Genomic DNA, 21,276 nt, shown 5'->3' with positions numbered 1-21,276 from the left:
CTATCAACTGTCTGCCTTTAAAAAAAGGCTTAATATTGATTTACTGTGTAATTTATGTTTCTGATGAATGCTGGAAATCTCGTGGGCTCTGTGCTTAAAAATGTTAAAAGCATTTTCCCCCTTGAAATATGAATTAAACTTAGGACACTTTAACAAAAATATGTGCAAATACCTCACCAAATTCCCAGTCTATCCTAGCTAAATAAATGACGATTTCCTTGTAAACTCGGAAAATGGCATGAAACACAGCCTGTGACAATCACCTCCTTACCACAATTCAAATATCTTAGGTCTTGTAAGTTATTTAATGTACTATTGTGCCCACCAAACATTTGTCTTAAATTCAGGAATAATGAACACAATAATATATAGTATTGCAATTTAATCCATTGGACTTTATAAATCAGGCAGGTTTCTATTCTTGTTCATGTTACTGCTCACTACCTGGTACCATTGCAGCAATTCCTTTAAAGTTTGTAAAGGCCATTAATTTAAGCTTTGCAATTGGTTAGGTCTTTGCACATCAGCTAGAGACTTACCACCTTATAATCTTTGACTCTAACATGGCAATTTTTTCTTGCAGCCTACCCACACTGGGTGGAGAAACTTAACGACACACAATTAGACAGTGGAGATCAGCTCCGATGGGAATGCAAAGCCACTGGAAAGCCAAGGCCCACATATCGCTGGCTGAAAAATGGAGCTCCTCTCTGGCCACAGGTACACTAGACAAGGAGTCACCTGTCTGTTGGATGCTTCCCCTTTCAGTCAGGAAAAATCAGTTAAAGATAGTACTGAAAAGTTCTTCAGAAATGACAGTTTGGTTAACGCAAAAAATATGATGACCATCGCATTTTCAACTCAGTTTGTTCTCTGCGAGTTACAGAACTCATCATGAAGACATTAAAATGGTTCATGTAAGACTCTTAGAATGTAAAAGTGCTTTACTACAATTACTGGATATATTTTAGAATTAGATATAAATAAAATTCTCTTTTTCTTTTAAAAGACCATTGATGGCATGATGTGTCTTTTATTTCACTTTTTTCTGTTTCTTTCGTTGAATCATCCCATACCAAGTGGGGTTTTTTTGCCTAATACCTTTCCATTTTATAGTCTTAAATTATTTGGAATAAAGAAAAGTTTTGAAAATTTATTAAATCTATTTTTCCAGATTAAAATAAAGCTCTTTGATTCTGAGAGAAAATGTCTATATTTTCAAATGAACTCACAAAATGGATTTATGAATATAAAAGATGTCATATCTTTCATATCTTCCTTTTCAGCAACTGTCCCTTCTACCTCTCTGTGAACATCAACCAATTATGCAAACAACCAGAAAGAAAAGATAAAAACAGTTTACTTTTGAAGCTGTGAGGCATTGAAAATAAGGTTACTCTATTCATTTCTGCCTTTTTAGATGGAGCCATTAGTGCTGAAATTGAAGCAATTTAAATATCTCTACTTTTTGGTTCTCTGATTTTCCAAACCATTAGCTTCTACAGGCTCTGAAATTTCAAATTAAATTTTACTTTGAGATGGGTGAGAGCTTACACCAAACTGAATTTTTTATCATGGTTTCCTCTGCATTCCCAAACAATTTATGCCTTATCAATTTTAACTTGCATAAACTGTTATAATGAAACTTAGAGTTGTTTTATAGCAGTTCAAATTATTCATATTCACTTCCATAAACATTTATTGATGTCCCTTCTCTTCCAGCTGTGGTAATTATTTTCTACTAGCGGGCCTTTCAAATAAGAAATTTGTACTAATGATGAAAGCAATCGGACCCTTTCATTCTTACTTATGCAAGCAATCTTTCACATCTGATTTTATGAAAATAGCACCCTGACTGAGACCAAACATTTCTGACATATTTGAAGATCATCAGATATATTATATCTATGATGATTTCTCACCTCCTTAAAGTTCCCAGGATAAGGTACTTTCAAAAATTATGTAAGGGTAACAGCAAACAAACAAGCAAGCAGAAAAAAATTAACCTTTGGATAGAGTGAATTACTGTGAAAATATTTACTATCAAATATTTTTTGACTTTTAATTTTTGTAATTTCTTGTATAACAAGAAAAAGGTAAGCCCAAGGAAATTTGTTGCTCAGTTTTGTTTTAGGTTCCTTTTTGTCTCTTCACCTTAAGCTAATAGCACAGCAAATTTCCAATGTCTTTTTGCTTTTCTAAAATAATATTTAATTTTTATTTTAATTCCATTACAGAGCAGGATTGAGATGATGAATGGTGTTCTGATGATCCACAGTGTGAATGTCTCGGATGCTGGAATGTATCAGTGCTTAGCAGAAAATAAGTATGGTACAATTTATGCCAGTGCTGAGCTGAAGGTTTTAGGTGAGTATTGGAAAATAAGCTGTTCCTTCTTCCCCTTTTGAGAATTAATTTCTTTCTTAGACTGTTGTGACAAGGAACAGCTTCTGCCAGTCCAAACAGCAGAGCAGATAAAAGTGTTTTCTTTTTATTCTTGTTACTAATGCGTGGGCAAGTCCTTTGCTGCCCCAGAGAGCGTAGGGCCTTCTGTTAGCCAAAAATTTTCATTCATACATAACTGACTCAGTAACATTTTGTGAATATTTCTCATATAAGACAACTTCAATTCAAATAAATGGAAAAGTATTTTTATTCCTTCAAATGTATGTGCAGGGGATGAAATTTAGAGGAAGTAAATGTATTTGAATCTCTGTTAAAATTAATTTATTATTTCTACTTTGGTCATTATTCAAAGGCAATTATGCATGATCTTAGTTTCAAAAAACTTCTTATGAAGCCACCAAAACTGATTGAATAATATAAATTACATACTTGTGTGAATATCCTCCACAGAAAAGCAAATACACTACATAGTGTAACGTGGAAATATGACAAAAATGTCATTATCCAAAAGCTGAAGCAGGCAGTTTATGATGAAAAACTTGAAGAACTTTTCAACACTCTAATTTTCCTTAAAGTGAACTGTAGCAACATGCAATGGAACAATAGTGATAAGTGCCCTTCCAGAGGATTAAGAGAGACAGACTTGAAAGATTCATATCATGTTTATTAGGGTATGATGTAGCAGGAAGAAAGGTGTCCACCAAAGTAATTTAATGGTCATATCAGAGATTAGACCTGCACATGAGAATCATTCCTATAACCTCCAAGTCAAATGAGTAATAAAGCTATTATTGCAGAAATATACTGTATTTCAGCTAACATTTGGCTCTTTTGGCAAATAACCTTTCTAGTACATTTTAGATATTTCCTATTAAAATCCAAAGCCAGTGATTGCTCTCTTTTCATCACTATTTTTTTGGTAATTTGTGATTCAGTCAACGAACCTATTGTCTACAGCGTTCTTTTGCTCTGTTTTTTGTATCTGTTATAAAATAGGTATAGGTAGTACACCAGGTAGTTTCACACTTATGTTGTTCAATATTAGAAACAGAAACTGTATATTGCTGCAGTAAAATTGGCTTTTCATTTTCTCACTTGTAACATTGTACCCCTGTTAAATTTTATCCAAAATATTGTGTTAAAGAAGAAGTTGTGTTTAATTTCCTGCCTTACCAAAGGGAAAAGAAGAGAATAAATTGTCCATATAAATATCTCTGGCATGATGATTAACCAAAATAATGGTAGGAAATTCCTATATATTTGAGGCAATGAAGTGTAAAATCCTTGTAGGTGTAGCTTAAATAGGTAGCTTTGGCTTTGCAAAAGTAGTTCAAGAAAAACACAATCGAATGAGATTATTTGAGAACTAATGTCCTTTCTTGGTGTGAAATTACAGTAGTGTCATTTTTTTATGCATTTATTATCTTAGCTTTTGTTTGTAAACAACTTCTTAAAAAGTTAAATACTAAGAACAAGACATGATTAAATATCTTCTATTAAGAAGTTCTCATATTGAAATTCCCAGTATTCAGACAAATATAAGAAGAAAAGCAATATAATTTCTCTAACAGTAATATTTTTTGTATGCATTAACTCTAGAGAGTGCATCTTGGATAGTTGTGGAATTAAAACTTCATTTTATTTTGAACTATTTATTCCTAACAAGTTTTTTATAAAGAAAGGATGGGAAAAGTGTTGTTAAAACATTTGTATTATTTAATTTCTAAAGCTGTTTGATTTCACAAGTAATTTTACTTTAATCTGCTGATGTGAAAGATTTCCCAATAACCTGTAGCTGGATTAAGTTATAAATCTACCATATAATCCTGGTTGCTGATTTCAAATGTTTTGTAAAATTTCGACTTTGACATAATAATTTCAAAGAGACAAATGGAGATTCTATTTCCAAAAACAAATCTATTTTTCTAATATTCTGTTAGAACATGATGAAACAGAAGGCTCTGATTGTTCTCAGTAGAGTTAACGTATTCTTTTTTAACAGCTTCAGCTCCCACTTTCCCACTCAACCAAATGAGGAAAACAATAATTGTTACCAAGGGCCAAGAAGTTGTCATTGAGTGCAAGCCACAAGCCTCTCCAAAGCCAACTATCACTTGGAAGAAAGGCGACAAAGTGTTAAGGGAGAATAAGAGGTCAGAAGTTTGTTTGGTAAACTAAATATTGTGCTTGTATGTTGGATTCTGCGATATGATATGAATAAGGATATGCCGAACATTAGCCTGGGTATGGCATAATTATTTTGTCAAGCTGATTTGTTTGACAGTTGTGACTCTACAGTTTCCACAATATGGAAATTAAAAATCTTCACATTGTTCATAGATGCAAAGAGATGAAAAAGTGTTGTTATTTTGTGGTGTTTTGTCTCTATTTTCTGTTATTAATTTCAAAAACCTTTCAATTATTTTATAGAGGTACTACAAATTTGGTGTATGAGAATATCAAAAGCTTAGAGGTTGAAGTATTCAGGAACACATAAAATATAAAATGTGCTTAGTCATTTGAAATAATTTTAATAAGGCGGATTTACAGCTTGATCACAATGGAACTCTATGTAAGAATAGCTTTAAAATTATTCAGAGGTGGAAAATATAATTCTATTATAGGATTTAATTACACTGGTAATTTCCGTACTCAGCAGCACATCTGCTTAACTGATTATGCTTGATTAAATAAGTTCTGTCCAGCTTTGTATGGTAAAAGTAGTTTAAGCACTGCAGGTTAAATGCCAGATGTAATTGCACTTTACAAGATAGCTTATCTGTACACTAGAATATTTTTGCCACTCTGCACATGGTCTTTAAGTACAAAGAGCAATCTTTTCCTTTTTCTGGTAATGTGGTATGTGAATGAACCATTTAAAATGACTTGTGTAGTATTAATCAGAAAGATAAAAGCAAGACCCCCTTTTGTTGAATTTATGCTAAGGGAAGCAGTAGAGTGCATCTCTCCTCATTAACTGCAAAAGCTATTTTGTTATTTTCACCTCATGACATTTTTTTTGTTGTGAGAAGGAAAAATGGGTAACTTCTTTTACCATATTGAATTTTTTTTGTTGAAGAGGAGAAAGGAAAACAGCATTATATACAACATTTTGCTAACAGGAGTAAGTTGTATTGTTTGTATTGAAAATATGACAGATTCATATTACTAAGGAGCAGAAAATATAAAATATTCTGACACTGATGTCTCTATGCTCTACCTACAGAGTTGATACTTTTCACTGCATGACCTTTTCCTCGCATCTCCACAAAACTCACTCTTATCACCACATGGAAATCACATTTTAATCCAAGAGCAGCAAAGTATTTTGGTAATTACTTCATATCTGTCCAAAGATAGCCTAACTCTGAAGTTAAAAATCTTATGAAAATGGATCTGGAGTTTCATTTTTTGGTATTTGTAGCTTTTGATACTTGCTGGTTTTGACAGACGCTGGAATAGGAAATGATGAAACATGGATAAAGAAAAGTTGGTTGAACTATTTCAGATGTTTGAAAGAGGAAGGTTGCATTCAATTTAATTTTTTAGTAAGCTGTTCAAGGATTATCTTGTGTCATTCACAGTAGTTTCCCTGCATCTACTGTTTATAGAGGGGTGGGTGTGAGGGGAATATCAGTTTCAAGGGAATCCAGTTCTGCCTCTATACAGTACACTTTAAACAGAAATAATAGTCTCTTTGAAGAGAAGGTGAGGAAGCCTACTGTGATTTGTGAAAGGAAGTGTAAATGAAGATTGTATGTGTGTTTACATGCTTTGGGCACTGAAGGAAAGAAGTCTGTTAAACATTTTAAAAAGGAATAAGCTGACATTGTAACCTTATCAGTATGCTTTAAAAGTGGATTTTCTTCATAGTCTGTTGATAAAAATTAAAAAAAAAAAAGAAACAATTAGGAACTGTCATCTGATAAGTTTGAATGGACTATCGATTCCTTAGAGATTAAAAAATAATAATTTTAAAAATAGCAAAAAAATAGCAACATGCCAGTTAAATAAGGATGGGCAAGGGCAGAACAAGGATTGAATAACACATTATCTTCTCTTCTGCCACAGCTTTTTTCTCTTCTAAAGTGTGTGTATCAAGTGCACATTGTGTTTAAGTTTTGTGAAGTCTGTGAGCCCAGGAAAGGAATTTGACCCTTTTAGCAACATCAATAATAAAGAGACCTTCCCCTCTACAGGAAAGAAAAAAAAACCCCACTTGTCCAGTGGGTCTGCTATCATCTATTCCATATCTTCGAAACTCTGTTGCCCCTTAGGTTTTTTTATTCATCAAAAGCTGATTGACAGAAAAACCCCTAGTTACATCTCCATAGGTAACTGAAGAGAAGGTTGATTGTTCCTGTGGGACTTGTGGCTGGGTACAGCTCTCACTGCAGTCAGACCTGGACTCAAACTCCTGGAATTTAATGCAGTTTGAAAGCCTCAAATGTTTCAGATTCATTGGAAAGCCGTGCACTTGGGAACATAACAATGGAAAGCCTTCATTAGCTTCATTCTTGGTCTCTTTTACCTTTGAACAAATTATCCAATTCAAGGCCTTTGTATCCATAATATAGCTATGATAGGCTTGGTCCCCAGAAATCATTTTGAGCTTCCAGGTAATTTGATTCCTCTTGGAAATCATCTGCATATTGTAACAGGCTTTTTCAGTTGAGTTTCAAATGAGTGGCAAGTCTATGAGATAGGTCCAAAAATATTAAGATATTCAGTTATTTCAGTTATTATATGTCAGTTATTTTCCAACAGAAAGCATAGCTCTGAGTTTTACAATCCCAAAATATATTAAATCGGATTAAATTACTCCTATAGAAAGTTAGTTATTTAATAAAGGTTCTGTAGTGTTTATAATTCATTCTACTAAACACAGATAAAGATCAGGAACTGATGCTAAAGAAATTAAATAAATTATATGATATTGGAGATCTATGCAGAAGACTAGAACTTCCAAAGATCAAGGCATAGTCTGTAAAACTTACTGATACAAGACATTTCATGATCAGCATTTGAATGAAATTCAAGTCTTTTTCAAATATAATTATCTCAGTGAGTCATTAATACATTCACTCAAAGCTAATTTCATCCGTAATTTCACCTAGCAGTTAAAAGAAAGGAATTGTTATACTTCTATTTTGGAATTAAGATACAGCTGAGCACAACACCAATGTCAGTGATATAGGTAGAGAACATTTTTAAGCTGCATATTTTCATTAATCACCTTGCAATAATGAAAATTCTTAACTATCTTTACTAACCACTTACTTCTGTACACTGTTGTCTCATAGGCTGGTAGATGATTGTGTCTCATTTATGGCAGGCTGTGATAATGTATGCACTGGTTATTCATTGAACCATATTTCCATCCGTAAGTATTTGTAAAGAACTTTGGAGTATTTTCATAACTAGTTTTGCTTTTATAGGAAAGAGGATTATATTGGAATCAAAGTTTGAAAAAAAATTCTTACTTTGATTTAGTAAACAGTTTGGTTGAAACTTTACTTTAGAGCCTAAATTGGAAGAATTAAGCCCTTGGGCAAGAATTCAGTGACCAAAAAATATTTTTGTGTAGTTTCTGAAATATTTCAATCAGGTACTTCCTGAAATGTAATCAAACCATCACTTAGTACTTAAGCAACAGCTTCTAAACAAGACCAAGACCCAACCCACTCAGATCACAAAGCCATGAAGAAGCCTGTTTATAATTAAGCATTTTTTAACTTACATATCAAGCTAAAAGAAAGCAACAAAAGTGATGTTTTGTAGACCATAAATGTTATAATGCACACTAGAATGGACCAGAATTTGGTCAGTTACAATAAAATAAATGAGTTCTACTAACAAAGTCAATGATTAAATTCAGGACAAATATTTTTTTAAAATGTTTTTAGTTCCTGTATTCAGGCATGAGGTATTTTATAAGGATTTACAAATGCATAACTTTTTGTGAGCCATTACTCCATGAGTTGTAGTCTTTTTCTTCACTTTCTTAAAGACACCCTCTTATCTAGATTGCCTTGTAGTGTTGACTACAGCTGATATTTAGACAGATACACTTGAGGAGTCAAAAGTATTGAAAAGCCTAATAAGTCCTGTTTCATCTGTTTTTGTGCTTTCTCATGCAACTAAAATATTCTCTTCATTAAACTTATATTAAATTTTTACTCTAGCTCATTATTTCCATTACATTTCCATTAGTTATAGTTAAAATAAAATCATTTGAAAGCACTCTAACAGTGAAAATGTTCTCTTTAGTCTCTATTTTTTCTCCTTTACTAAGACTACCAAGCAATAAAAATAACAATAATAATAATTTAAAAAGCATAGTTTAACCAAAAAATGTGTCACTGAGGAAAAAGCACAGCTTAACATAAATGGGTAACTGAGGGAGCAGGACTATTCTAGTCCCAGTTCCGTGCTGCTTTATTTTGCTTTTGTTCTTTTCCTTTTGAGGCTTCTCAAATTATAACACATTTTTAATCATTGTTTGTTTTACACTGTAATTTATGTTTAGATTAATATTTAATCTAAAAAAAAAATATAGTGATGACCTAATACCTACGTATGCATTGGTAATGTAGTTCTATGTTTATGGATTTTTTTACTTTCCATATGGCACAGAGGCACAGCCTAAGCCTTCTCCTTCACCTCACAGAACAAGCTGTCCAGAAAAGCATTAACAGTCTCTGAAGGTCAGATTCACCATAGATCACCAAGAACAGAATAGTGCCAGTGTCCCTGTGGCCGCTGAGTAATTGCTCATATTGATCCACGTATGTCCCAAATTAACTTTTGCTGAAGACCTAAATACACTAAGCATTTCTGTGGGGAAAATAAATGGTAGCAAAATTCCACCTGCCACTTCAAATCAGTCACTTTTCCTATGGAGCAATTAGCTTCATGTGTTCTGCTTCTGTTTGAAGGAGTTCTGGATATAAGATGAGAAAACTTGTTATGTTAAGCAGCAGAGGGAGTTTTAGATATTTTGAAAGTAATAGTCTGGGTTTGGCCAGGACACAAACTTCAACATCCCTATTCTTGCAATACACAATCACAGTGGTAATTTTATTGATTTGCAAGTGGGTAAAATCTTTCTCCTTTTTTTCTGAACAATATAAAAGAATTACAGAACAGCAGTGAGTAGCATGGAGCTCTGGATAACACCTGGTCCACTCCCATGATCAGAGCAGTGTCAGCTAGAACAGATTGCTTAAGGCCATGTCTAGTCAGGTTTTCTGTAACTCCAAGGAGGGAAGCACTGCAGCCTATCTGGGAAACTTGTTCCTATTAAACACCCCTACAGTAAAACAAAAAAAAAAAAAACCAAAAAACAAAGACACCAAACAAAAAAATCCAAACAAACAAACAAAAAAACTCTTTTAATATTTAAATGGAATCAATGTTTGCATGGAATTGCATGTGTTTCAGTTTGTGCCTGTTGCTTCTGCCCTGTCACAGAGAAGCATCTAACTACGTCTGTTTACTTCATCCCTTCAGAGTGGATGCATCAGTTGATCAGTGCCTTCAACAGCTTGGATATCTGTAATAATCATGGCCATATAATGAATTTATATCAACGTGTCTTCCATGACATATGAAATTCTTCATTCAGATCTGTGCCAAATCTGCCTGGCCACCAAAACTTATAAAATGGAGATGTCACTTCCCCATACAAAACCTGCCCACTGTGTATATTGCCATGTTGCAAAGTTACTTTCTGCTTGCCATATCCTTCACTTACTGTGTGCCTCCCCTGAGGTGGTTGGGACTGACTTGCAGTTGTAGAGAAACCTGTAGAGGCTTTACTTTGAACAGCAAAGCATTTGACATCAATCACAAGTTCTCTGGCAGTTATTCCCTTAATGTTACAAATAAAGTAAGTGGTTACTGAAAATAGGGACGTATGGATATTTGTGGAGTTACTGGACATTAAAAATACAGAGAATTATTTATGAAGAAAATTTTGTCTTCATAGATACACGAGTACAAAATTGCAAGCAATACATTGACCTGTGAGGAACAGGAGAACACTAAACAGTGCTCATTAGGTGAGAATCATCGTCTATAGGTACTAAACTTAGAATAAAGACACTGGAGGGGACAAAGTGTTCAAGCTGTGTGTAACAATATATGAGGGAGTGAATTGAGGCTGCTAAAATTTTGACTTGAACTAAGCTTGCTTTATTTTGCTTTCTTTCCATTATGTTTCTCTAACATTCAGCAGCTGTAAAAGAAGTCAGAGAAAATAAAGAGAAGAAAGAGATCTTTTACAGGGACATTAAATTAAAAATACGAATATTATACAAAGACACAGAGAAATCTGATGCTATTGCTTTTTACCTACCTTCAAGTCAATGCTGAAATCTTTGAACTCCAAAAGTATCTGTCCTGTATGCCTAGATATTTCTTCTATTCCACTTTGCTATGTAATTAGTGGAAATACATAGAGCACTTGTATCTAAAAATATCATCATTCAAAACCTTAGAAATAGATATGTTTTTATAATCTTCTGGTCTCTCAAACACCTTCATTTTCAGTTTTGACAGGTTCTTATTACAGTTTTTCTCTTCACTCTACTGTATTTAAGGACCTGTCAATGTTTCCTTTCTAAGTTCCCATTTTAATAGCTTTTCAGCTTAATTACGATGGAAAAAATCAAAGGAAAAGAAGGGTGTTTCAGAGCAACAGCAAGAAAAAGATTGAGTTTGCAGGAAAAATTTGTATTCAGTTTTATAAAATGCTTTGGTTTGTACATGTTCTGTTATGCTTTTGACTATGAACATGTAGCTTGGGTATATATTATATGCTTTCCTCATAATCATGGTGGTAGCTTTCTAAGAGAATTTCAGTTCCATCTGACTGTGGTTTGTATCATTTGTTTGAACTGCAAACTATGGACTGTGAAAGCAAAAAAGAAGTATATATGTAAAAAGGATGGAAAATTATTCTGAATCATATTTTTTATTTGTCTATTGGTCCCTGAATTGCATCAGGATCAACTTGTTCTTGGCACAAGCTTTCTTGTATTTGTGCTATCAGCCACACAGATACCAAAGTAGCTCAGCCTACTACCATTCCAGTTTTTTGTAAGAAAAGAACACCCTTTATTTCCTCATAGTAATGAAATACCTTTAGAGTTATTCAAACTACAGGGGCAAATTTTTAAGCAATTTGAAGATCTTACTCTGTGCCCCCAGTTAAATATCCAAAGAAAATTACTATTTGTATGTTTTAATTAGTTTAAAAAATAACATTTTCCACAGAATAACAAATAATTTATCTTTTTGTATCCAAGTAAATTATTATCTACAACATCCTACAGGACTTCTCTGAAATGAATCTCTTCCCAGGAATGATATTCAGGACAATATTTTCTATTATTTTTCCTTAATACAGTACTTCATAGACGGCTGTGTAGGCACACACTGACTCTTTTTAAAAAAATAAGTCTTGATTCAAATCAGAAGTATATGTTTAGGAAACAGAGCATTAAAGTCTACATTTTAGAAATACATTCTCTTCTTCATACATTGGCTTGAAGTTTGAAGAAGTGTTCCACCACATCTTACCAATTTTCAATTCAAGCAGAATTTATGTGAAATTGGATACACAGCTCCTTACAATAACCCCCACTGCCCTCCAGCTGCTTTGGCAAATCTTACATAATTACTCTTTAATATCCATCAGGCACATGTGGGTATTTTGGACCTCTGCAGGTACCTACAGAGTAGACACTAATACTTGATGAAGCGAGTCCCATCCTGTAGGATCTTGCTCTTTAGTATTTCCATGAAATTGCATTTCCCTTTTTTTGACTCAGTTACTGAACTGTAAGTATCCCATAGATATTCCATAGTCCTAATTAAAAGAAACAGCTGAAAAGCTGAACCATTTTAAGTTGCTGACAACATAAGATATTTGATCTGCTGTCTATGCCTTGAATATCTGATGACAACTAATTACCACTTGAGCAAAAAGTTCATGAATTTTGATTTTAACTATGATTCATTTCTCTGTTGTTATAAATGGCTGCCTGTTTGTTCACCACACAGGTAGAATATGACAAATCATCAGTGGCCTAAAGGTTTTTCTTTGCTTAAGGCTCTTCAGACTCTGACTTTCAGCATCATTTGCCCTTAAAAGAAAATTCATCTAAAAATCTTAGGAATTTTAACAATTAAATTTATGCTACCAACTCATCCATAGATTCCCAAGGGGAAATTTAATGATCGAAAAGTAGTGAAGAAAGAAAATACTCAGGACATTAAGAAAGAGGAGCTTCGTGGCAGAAACTCTAATCTTCCTGAGAGAGTGCTGCAAGTCACTTCTTTTCAATTTTTGCATAAATCATGGTCTAATTTAGCGGTGGCAGGCTCATAATGGGAATTAGAGAGCTGGTTATAAAGTAGAAAAGGGAAACAATGATAACCTTGACTAAATAGTGAAAGCAAATGGCACGATCATCCCTTGACAGAAGTCTGTTGCATTGTTCTACTAACTGAGCATATTACGTGAATTTTTAGTACATAAAGATTTGGACACACACTTAAACAACTCTCAATCTTCATTCATGTTTTCTTACAGAGAACGTGATTAAGGAAACAGTCCAGTACCCAGAAATATTAAATGTTACACGCTTTGTGGACTTCAGGCAAGAGACTTGCTTTTCTGTATCAATGTGCACAGTTAGGTGTGGTTTCAGTGACAAACTGCCAAAATTTCCATCCCTCATCTCAGGCCTCTTGCTTTACAGTGAAGAGATTCAGGAATCCAATTTGGGTGAAAAAGAACCTCTTTATTTCACCTGATCTTTGTTGACTGTATTATTTTTTTTTATTTTTTATTTTTTTTGCTAGATCATTGCTAGATCATTTGCTAGATCATTGCTCTTCTCAGCAGGTCATACAGATGCAGTCATGCCTGTGCCAGAGCAGCCCAGGAAGGACTGGAGTGATGAGCCATGTCCTGGGACAGGTGCTCACAGCAGTGTCCAGGACAGCACACACACCCAGGCTCTCATTTTTCTGCCTATACTTGCTCTGCACCAGTTAGGACAGATGATTTACCCACACAAGGAAATGAAAAGCTGTCTAGTAATCTCAGCTGGTATTTCACTGGGATGCAATTAGCTGAGCTGTTCAGCAGTTAGTCCCCGGCTGGATTTTAGCTCCCTCAAGTAGCTGCCCCCAGTAGTCCCTAAGTATTTTAGGAATTCCAGCATGCCAAGAGCCAGTCCTGGTACCCTGTCTGCACCCTGCCACCATGTTTTAAAGGCTAACATCATTGAATGGATGAAAACGTTCCTGTGATTACTGACTTCACTATATGGGGGGAATACGCCTATTTTTTTTCCTGATGGACAAATATTCACTGTTTAAGTGGTAGAGCACATGGGAGTCTTAGCCAGAATCTCTGGGCATTATCACTGAAGTGGTCACAAGATAAGTAATAATTTCTATGGCTCAGTGACATGCAACCATACAGCAATAAACTTTTCAAGGTTCTAGGAACCAAGTCTATTTTTAAATTAGAAAGAAGTAGAATGTGAAAGAAATTCCCAAGACATTGTGGGAAAGTCGAAACATGAACCCAGATATTTTGGATTGAAAAGTTTTGTCACACTCTAGAATATGAGCATGTACTTCAATTATATATTTTAATTTATAGCACATATTGCATTTTAAGTGATACTTAATATTTTTTAAATCTATCAGTCAGCATCCATGATCTGTGTGGAGGCTACAAAGATCTTCTACACACGGGCTGTCAGAATTCATTTTGCACTGGAAAATCTGTTTTACAGGGAATATGCTTTCTTATCTGTCATAAATCTAAAATAATTAGGGTGGCTTTTCAATGGATTATCATCTATTGCATCTAGAGTTAGTGATCTTTGTAGGTATATTATGAAATTTATTATTAAATTTCAATATTAAAGAGGAATTTTTGATGCCTTTGGCATTTTCTCTCACATTATGTTCTGACATTCTCCAGTCTGTCAGTCTCAGAAATCAACAGACTCTCAGTATTTACATGCTAATTGGTCCCAGAGAAGGAGAATAAGTCTATGCATACTTTTATAAAGTTAGATGTATTTTGCAGAAAACTAAATTTTGTGCAAAAACTTTAACAAGTCATTCATTATTTAGAAAAAAAAAAAATGGTGGAAACTGGCTTTCTAATGGCATTAGATTAAAAAAAAAAAAAAAATAGAATTACAGTAGTCTAGAAAACAATCCTACAATTAATCCACATAGTCAAAATAGAAAATAATGACTCTCTCAAGATCAATGATCTTCAGATCTCTGCCTAACCTTATAAACACATTCCAATCTATATATGACCATAAATTTACTATCCAATCAGCAGTCGCAGTGGTGTATTTCTAAGCAATATATGGCAATGGAGCTCTATATTACCTAGCAAAAAGATACTCTAGTCAGAATAAGGGACACTGTCCTGTTTGCATTTTGCATACTTTCAATTACTGTGGAACCTCAGTCCTGCTGTTGTAAAGGTTCAGATTTCCTTCACTGTGAAATATAGATTTTTTTTCCCTATATTTCCTTGTGAAAATTTTATGCCATTTTATCTATAAAGAAAGCCAAAGTATTCCTTTTTGTATTATGAAAATTAGTATCACACTATTACTGATAATGGGTTACATTTCTTGTCTTTTAACAGTATCAGTCTCAGTCTCATGCTCTCATTTGGACAAGAAGTTACTTTAAAAGAATTTTAAATGTAGTGTTTCTCCCTAGTAAATCATAGCAAGAAGGCAAGAATTTGACAATACTGATGAAAAACAACATGAGTGATCTATCACTGCTTTTAAATTGTAAATTCACTTACCAATGGAAAGACACTATGTAGCTGTGTCTAACACGAATTTTAAAATGGCATATTACAAGTATCAGTGAAAATCACATTACTCTGATAATAGTGACTTCCATGTAAGTATATTTTCTAAATATTTATCTGAGATTCCTGTATTTCTCATTTTTCTTTTCAATGGTTGTATACAGCTACTGTCCTTACAGCAAATAAATGAAAGAGGGGAAAAAATCATAAATGTAATGAACACAGGAAGCTTAAAAATATATTGAGGCTTCTTTTTATTAGACTAGCCTTGAAAAAGAAAAAAAACATACTAGCAAAGTAAGAATGAGGCATTTGATATTTGTGAAGGCTTTTAATGAGCAGTCTTCTACCTTGCTCTTTCCTGTTGCCAAATCCTTTTAAACAAAATATTTTTCAATTTCTAGTTTTCAAATTTAACAAGTACGAGCTTCTAAGTTAATTAACATGCCATTTAAATCAAATTATGAAAAAATATTTAGTAAAATTAACACCAACATTAATATCTGTAGCACTTCACTGGACCTAATATACTAGTAGGATTTTTTTTTCTCCTGCCACAGTGGCCTGTCATCTCTGTACAGTCACTAACATGATTTTATATGTCAGCTCACTGACTATTATCTCTCTGCCTATGTTCACAGCAGACATATAAAGCCTAGAGGTGGGAAATGTATCGTTTAAATTTTACCAAAAGGTCACTAAATTAACTGTGCTGAAATAGTTGAAGTATATTTAAAGCATTTTAGATATGGGAGTTTTAGATAAAAACTCAGGAAGATGTAAAAGTTTATTATTTTCATATGTGTGTGTGACTTAAGGTCACAGTGCACTAATTCCCCTAATTACATAGCCTGAAAAGTGATGATATGGTATTGCACCAATGTAAAAAGGTGATATAGCCTGATAGAAGTCCTGCTATGTTGGAATCAGAACATGCATGCTCTGAAGCTGCTAAGTGTTTGATGTAGCGTCCATAAACTTTCCAGTTTTATAAAGTTCTCAAACCATGTATAGAAGGATCTGCCATGGCCCCTTTTTCTGTTATTTTTGTAGGGGTGACCTCTTTCAATGTTCTCAGATCTACATATTACTTATTTTTTGACAAGAACATCACTATTCAAAAGAATCTCTCAGACTTTTGTCTATGACTGTTTAATAATCTCATATTTTTACCCTTATATTTTTTCAATTTCATACACTTTTCACTTTCATCTTCAAAAATTTTTCAACTCTTCAATATGTACAGCAGTTACATAACCCCAAGAACATCCACTGGTGTAGTTCATTCATCACTGTAAGCCAAGTGACACATACTAAATGATAATTTTTTTCTTTTTTTTTTTTAAGGAGCCCTTCTTCCCATGGAACATTAAGTCTATGTGGTTTTTAGTTTAGAACTGAAAGGTTTTCTGTGGCTTGACTGCAAAGTTGTCATTATCCAGAAATTAATCAGTACTTCTTTTTGTCTAAGAAAAATCAAGAAAGCTCTCTTCACTCTAAAAGTTGAAAAAAATAGGATCCGTACTAGAAAGAGGCCAAATAAACCTAAAGTCTCATCCTATTTTTATAATTTTTTATCCCTCCTTTCTACAGAAATGAACATTGTCATGGCTTAACCCCAGCCAGTATCCCCATGCAGCCACTAGCTCACTCCGCCACCATCAGGATCAGGGAGAGAATCAGAAGAGTAAAAGCCAGAGAACTGATGGATTGCGGTAAAGATAGTTTAACAGGGAAAGCAAATTCAAAACATAGCCCCATACTACTACCCATTATAAAGAAAATTATATCTGTTCCAGTCAAAACCAGCACAATATCCACAAATTTCTTGGACTCATTGACAAGTTGTATTTTTCTGATATATTACTACACAACTTCGAAACACTTTTATTTTTTACTCTTTTATTGTCAGCAATTTTTTAAAGCTTCCTTCCTCTGACTCTGGCACATCTTTGCTATGAATGGTTCTCATTATCCTTTAGTAACAATTCAAAGTCTAAATCATTGGCAGTCATCAATTCAAATCAAAATGTTTTGGAGCTAGTTAGTAAAAACGTTATTTATAAAACAAACAAAATAAAACCCACAAAAACACTTTTTTTTTTTTTAACTGATCTTTATTTTCTTTTTCTCTTTTATTTTGTATTGTTCTGTTACAATGCACTGCTCCTGGAAAGCATGGCTGTTAAAGAATATTTAAGATCGGAGTCTAGTCCATCTAGTCCAGCACTCCATCTAAAACTGGACTAACTGCATCATGTTTCTTAGGAGTTTTTCCAGGCCAGTCTTGAGTATCTCCACGAATGGAGATTCTACAACCTGTCTTGTCGACTTATTCAAGTATCTGGACACTTTCACATTATGTTTGCTTCTTGATATGTTGCCACGTATTCTAATTTGTATCTCTTATCTCTTACTTTTTGTATCTTCAATTCCAGCTCTGTCTTCCCCATGCTCTCCAATAGATGGATACACACAGAAGAAACGTAAAGAAACCAAAAATATCTATCCTTAACCTTCTTTTCTCCAGGCTGAAGAAAAAACTTCAAATTTTCCCTAGCCTCTACTCATCTGTCATGTATTTTCACCCCATGAACATCCTTGTGTATTTCTCCTGGACTGACTCTAGTATGTCAATGTAATCAGTGTGTCAGATACAACCCCAAGAGAAAAAGTGCCAAATAGAGGGAAACAATTGCCTCTCCAGACTTACCAGATGCCTTTTACTAATGCTGAAAGGCCGACTTATTTTGCTGCAAGGGCTCATTGCTGACTCATGTTCAGCTTGGTGTCAACCAAAGATCTTAAGTCTTTCTCTGCAGACCTGCTTTTATCTAGACATGCATAGAGCTCTTCTTTACAGATTTAGAACTTTATAAAAATTCAGCTCATTTCTCCACTGGCTGAAGTCCATCCAAATAACAACCATGCTCTAAAGCATATCCATCACCCTCTGCATTTGGTATCATTGGTGAACTTACTGCATGCAGTCCTTGCTATGCTGACATTTACAGGACCAGCAAACAGCAGCAGTCCCTCTACAGGACTGTAAGGAATGCCAGCCAGTAACCAGCCACCAGCTGGATTTTATATCACTGAGTACAGACTTTTGAAATAGAGTGTAACCTGTTCGTTCCACACAGCCACACAAAGTAGGCCCCATTACACAAATGTTTGGCCCAGTATCAGCTGGCCTTGATGCCTTCTCTGATGAGTGTTCCTCTTCCTCAGCTGCTCCCAGGGCACTCTGCCTCTCCTGAATTTACAGATCTACAGGAGTAAATGACCTACAGGCCAAGATTTAGGAAGACTGCTGTTGCCTGAAATCACGCGTTTCAAGTCTTTCCCATCTTGAGAGTTTCCATCTACCGTTCCTTCAAGTGCAGTTTCTAGGTGACCCTCATTTCTTGTTTCACATAGCCTGGGCTTTTGTCTCTTCAGAGTCTCTGAGAACAGCCTGTCAATCACCTTTCTGTTCTCTCTGAGGTCCCACAGTCCACATGCACTGCTGCACTAACAACTGCTGGGTCTGTGGTAGCGGCTCTCAGCCTGACAGCCTCTCAAGCACCAGCCAAAGAGGTGTTCAGGTCACTTCTTGACAGCAGGCAGATGAAGACAGAAAGCACAGGCTGTCCCTAAGCAGAAAACAACCAAGAGAAGCCTCCTCTTTCCTGAAGGAAGCAAAAGTCTGGAAGACCACCCTCACCAAGAGCAAAGACCCAGTAAATGCCAGAAAAAGCTCTCGAAAGAAGATGGGAACTGTAGCAGTAACAGCTAGTTCCCATTTGATGGGCTTTGGGAACTGTGTTTTCTCAATTGATAACTTTTTTGATTGCCCATTTCTATTCTCTCATCTGGGATGAGAACATTTTTTCCACTTATTTTTTTCTCAGCACTTTCCTGGTCACTTCATTTTAAGTTCACCTCATATTTATAAAGTTTTCTTAAGTTTAACTTAAAGATAAGTTAAAAAAATAAAATAAACTTTTCTAATTACCCCATATTATAAACCCAAGCTAAATTAAGATTTTGCAATTATTTAATCAGAGGAGAAAGGAAAGAATTTTCTGTGAGTGATAGCTCAGTGCTTGGGAGGGTTAGCAGGAGCTAAGCATCTGTACCTGAAGCATCTGCACCAGGTAGGTTTGTGCAAGGTAGTGATTCCTCTACAGCAGGCTGATGGAAGAGCTAAATATGATTCTAGGACATGAAGACCCTGTACTGCAGCATCAGTAACATGTATCAGCCTGGATTTCTCTCTTCATAAATGGCATATTCAGTGACTCAATTCTGGTTGAGATATGGATCCACTTCAACTCAGAAACTGAAATTGCTTATATTAAAGCAAATTTTCCAATTAAAAAACTTAAAAAGTATCACCATTGATGTACCTTTAATTTACCTTAGACTTCAAGTGGTATTAGGAGAAATTATGCTAAACGGTTCAGACCTCACGGCTGACATCTCTGTAGCTTCACATAAACTCTGACAACCTATCTCCTTATTTTAGGATTTCTCCTTATTCTCCTTATTCTGATTTCATGCATCACTAAGCTCTGAAAATTTTCTGTCTTGGAGCACAATATGCACTAATTTTGCTCTGACAACCTTGTAATGGGAAGTCTAATACTTGTTACATTTTTTTCTAGATAAAAAAGAAGGGAAGTAAAAGACCCCCCTGTGATAATAATGCCTGAGTTATGACAAGAGGTGCTGTTTTTCACTGTTAAGTATTTAATGCCAATTAGAAATAAACTGTACCTTTGTCTCTGTACTGAGAACCTTTCAGATGAAAAGCAGGATTTCTGGGGGCTTAAGATTCCTAGTACTTCAGGAGCTAAGTTCAGCATTCAGAAAGATACATCAACTGAAGTTTTTATCACCAGATTCTTCTTAGTAGTGAATTTATCTTGAATCAGTTTTTGAACACTTCCTCACTTTTGCATGCAAGGCACAGTGTATTGCAGTTGTGTTGTTGTGTTTTGTTTCGCATTTTCATTCTGTGCCCCTTTTCAGGATCAAGGCCCACACAATAGTTCTTTGTTGTCCACTGATTACCTTACATCCTCTTTGATATTCCATTAATACACCGTGGTTTCTAAACTCTAATGTCAGCTTAAAAAACTCACGCAATTCAGACTATTGAATTTAAGCGCATGTGCTTTTTCCTTTAAGACATTATTCCTGCTTGATGTTTGACTTCTGCACTATGGCTTGACTGCACTTTCATGTGACACTGAGATAAAAGCATACTATAAAGTATAATCCAGATTTCATATTGAAGAGAATCCCCTGTGTCTAATACAAAGTCCTATAAAAGGAAATACTTGCAACCACAGCAGTAAATGGATTCTTATTTATTAAAATTCATTTATTCCTTAGCAAGGGACTTCCTGTTCGGCTGAATATAATTTGCCCTAATATTAATGAAAAAATTATCACTGTAAAAGCATGGTATTGAAATGAAATAATTCAGACACTTCCAACAGGACCCCAGAGTGTAGGGAATTATGTAATAAAGCTGACTATACACTGGTCAGACAATAAAACCAGGAGCACCATTCATTTGCAGATCATATCATCAATTTTTTAACTTTTAATTCTGCAGTTAATAAATTTTAATTTAACCACTATCTGTCTACTAATTTTTCCTTACATGTGTGTTCATTTCTGTAGGCATGTGAGTTTTTTTGTTGTTTTTTTTTTTTTAATGTAGATAATTTTCTTCCACAAAGGAGGTATCATTTTAGGAAATAAGACATAAAAAATTAAAAAAGACTTCTACCAAATCATTGGGGCTAAAGAGAATTTTTTTTTTAATGACTGTTACATGGCATTTCCTTTAGTGACATTCACAGAGGTTTGTGAACAGATAAAAAGCATATTGCCTATATTCATAAGTATTGAACTTGTGGCACCATATTTTTTGCCCTGTTGTCCGTCTGGCCTGAAAATGGATTGCAGAAATGGCCTAGCAATAGGTGGCTTTACTT

The 21,276-nt window shown here is 34.5% G+C and overlaps 1 protein-coding gene across 2 annotated transcripts in view; it reads left to right on the top strand.

The window, feature by feature from the left end:
- Window positions 1–21,276, top strand: part of CNTN5 (contactin 5) — a 603,304-nt gene that overhangs the window by 478,031 nt on the left and 103,997 nt on the right. For both annotated transcript variants that reach the window (XM_088051481.1, XM_088051480.1), the window contains exons 11-13: window positions 584–720; window positions 2,238–2,367; window positions 4,409–4,559. In XM_088051481.1, coding sequence (XP_087907607.1) covers window positions 584–720; window positions 2,238–2,367; window positions 4,409–4,559 — 418 coding nt within the window. The remainder of the gene's footprint in view (window positions 1–583; window positions 721–2,237; window positions 2,368–4,408; window positions 4,560–21,276) is intronic.

Source organism: Pseudopodoces humilis, chromosome 2, assembly GCF_049639895.1.
Source record: "Pseudopodoces humilis isolate 2021_Gansu_Grassland_sample_001 chromosome 2, ASM4963989v1, whole genome shotgun sequence".
Lineage (NCBI taxonomy): Eukaryota > Metazoa > Chordata > Aves > Passeriformes > Paridae > Pseudopodoces > Pseudopodoces humilis.
This window is presented reverse-complemented; position numbering and strand designations above follow the sequence as displayed.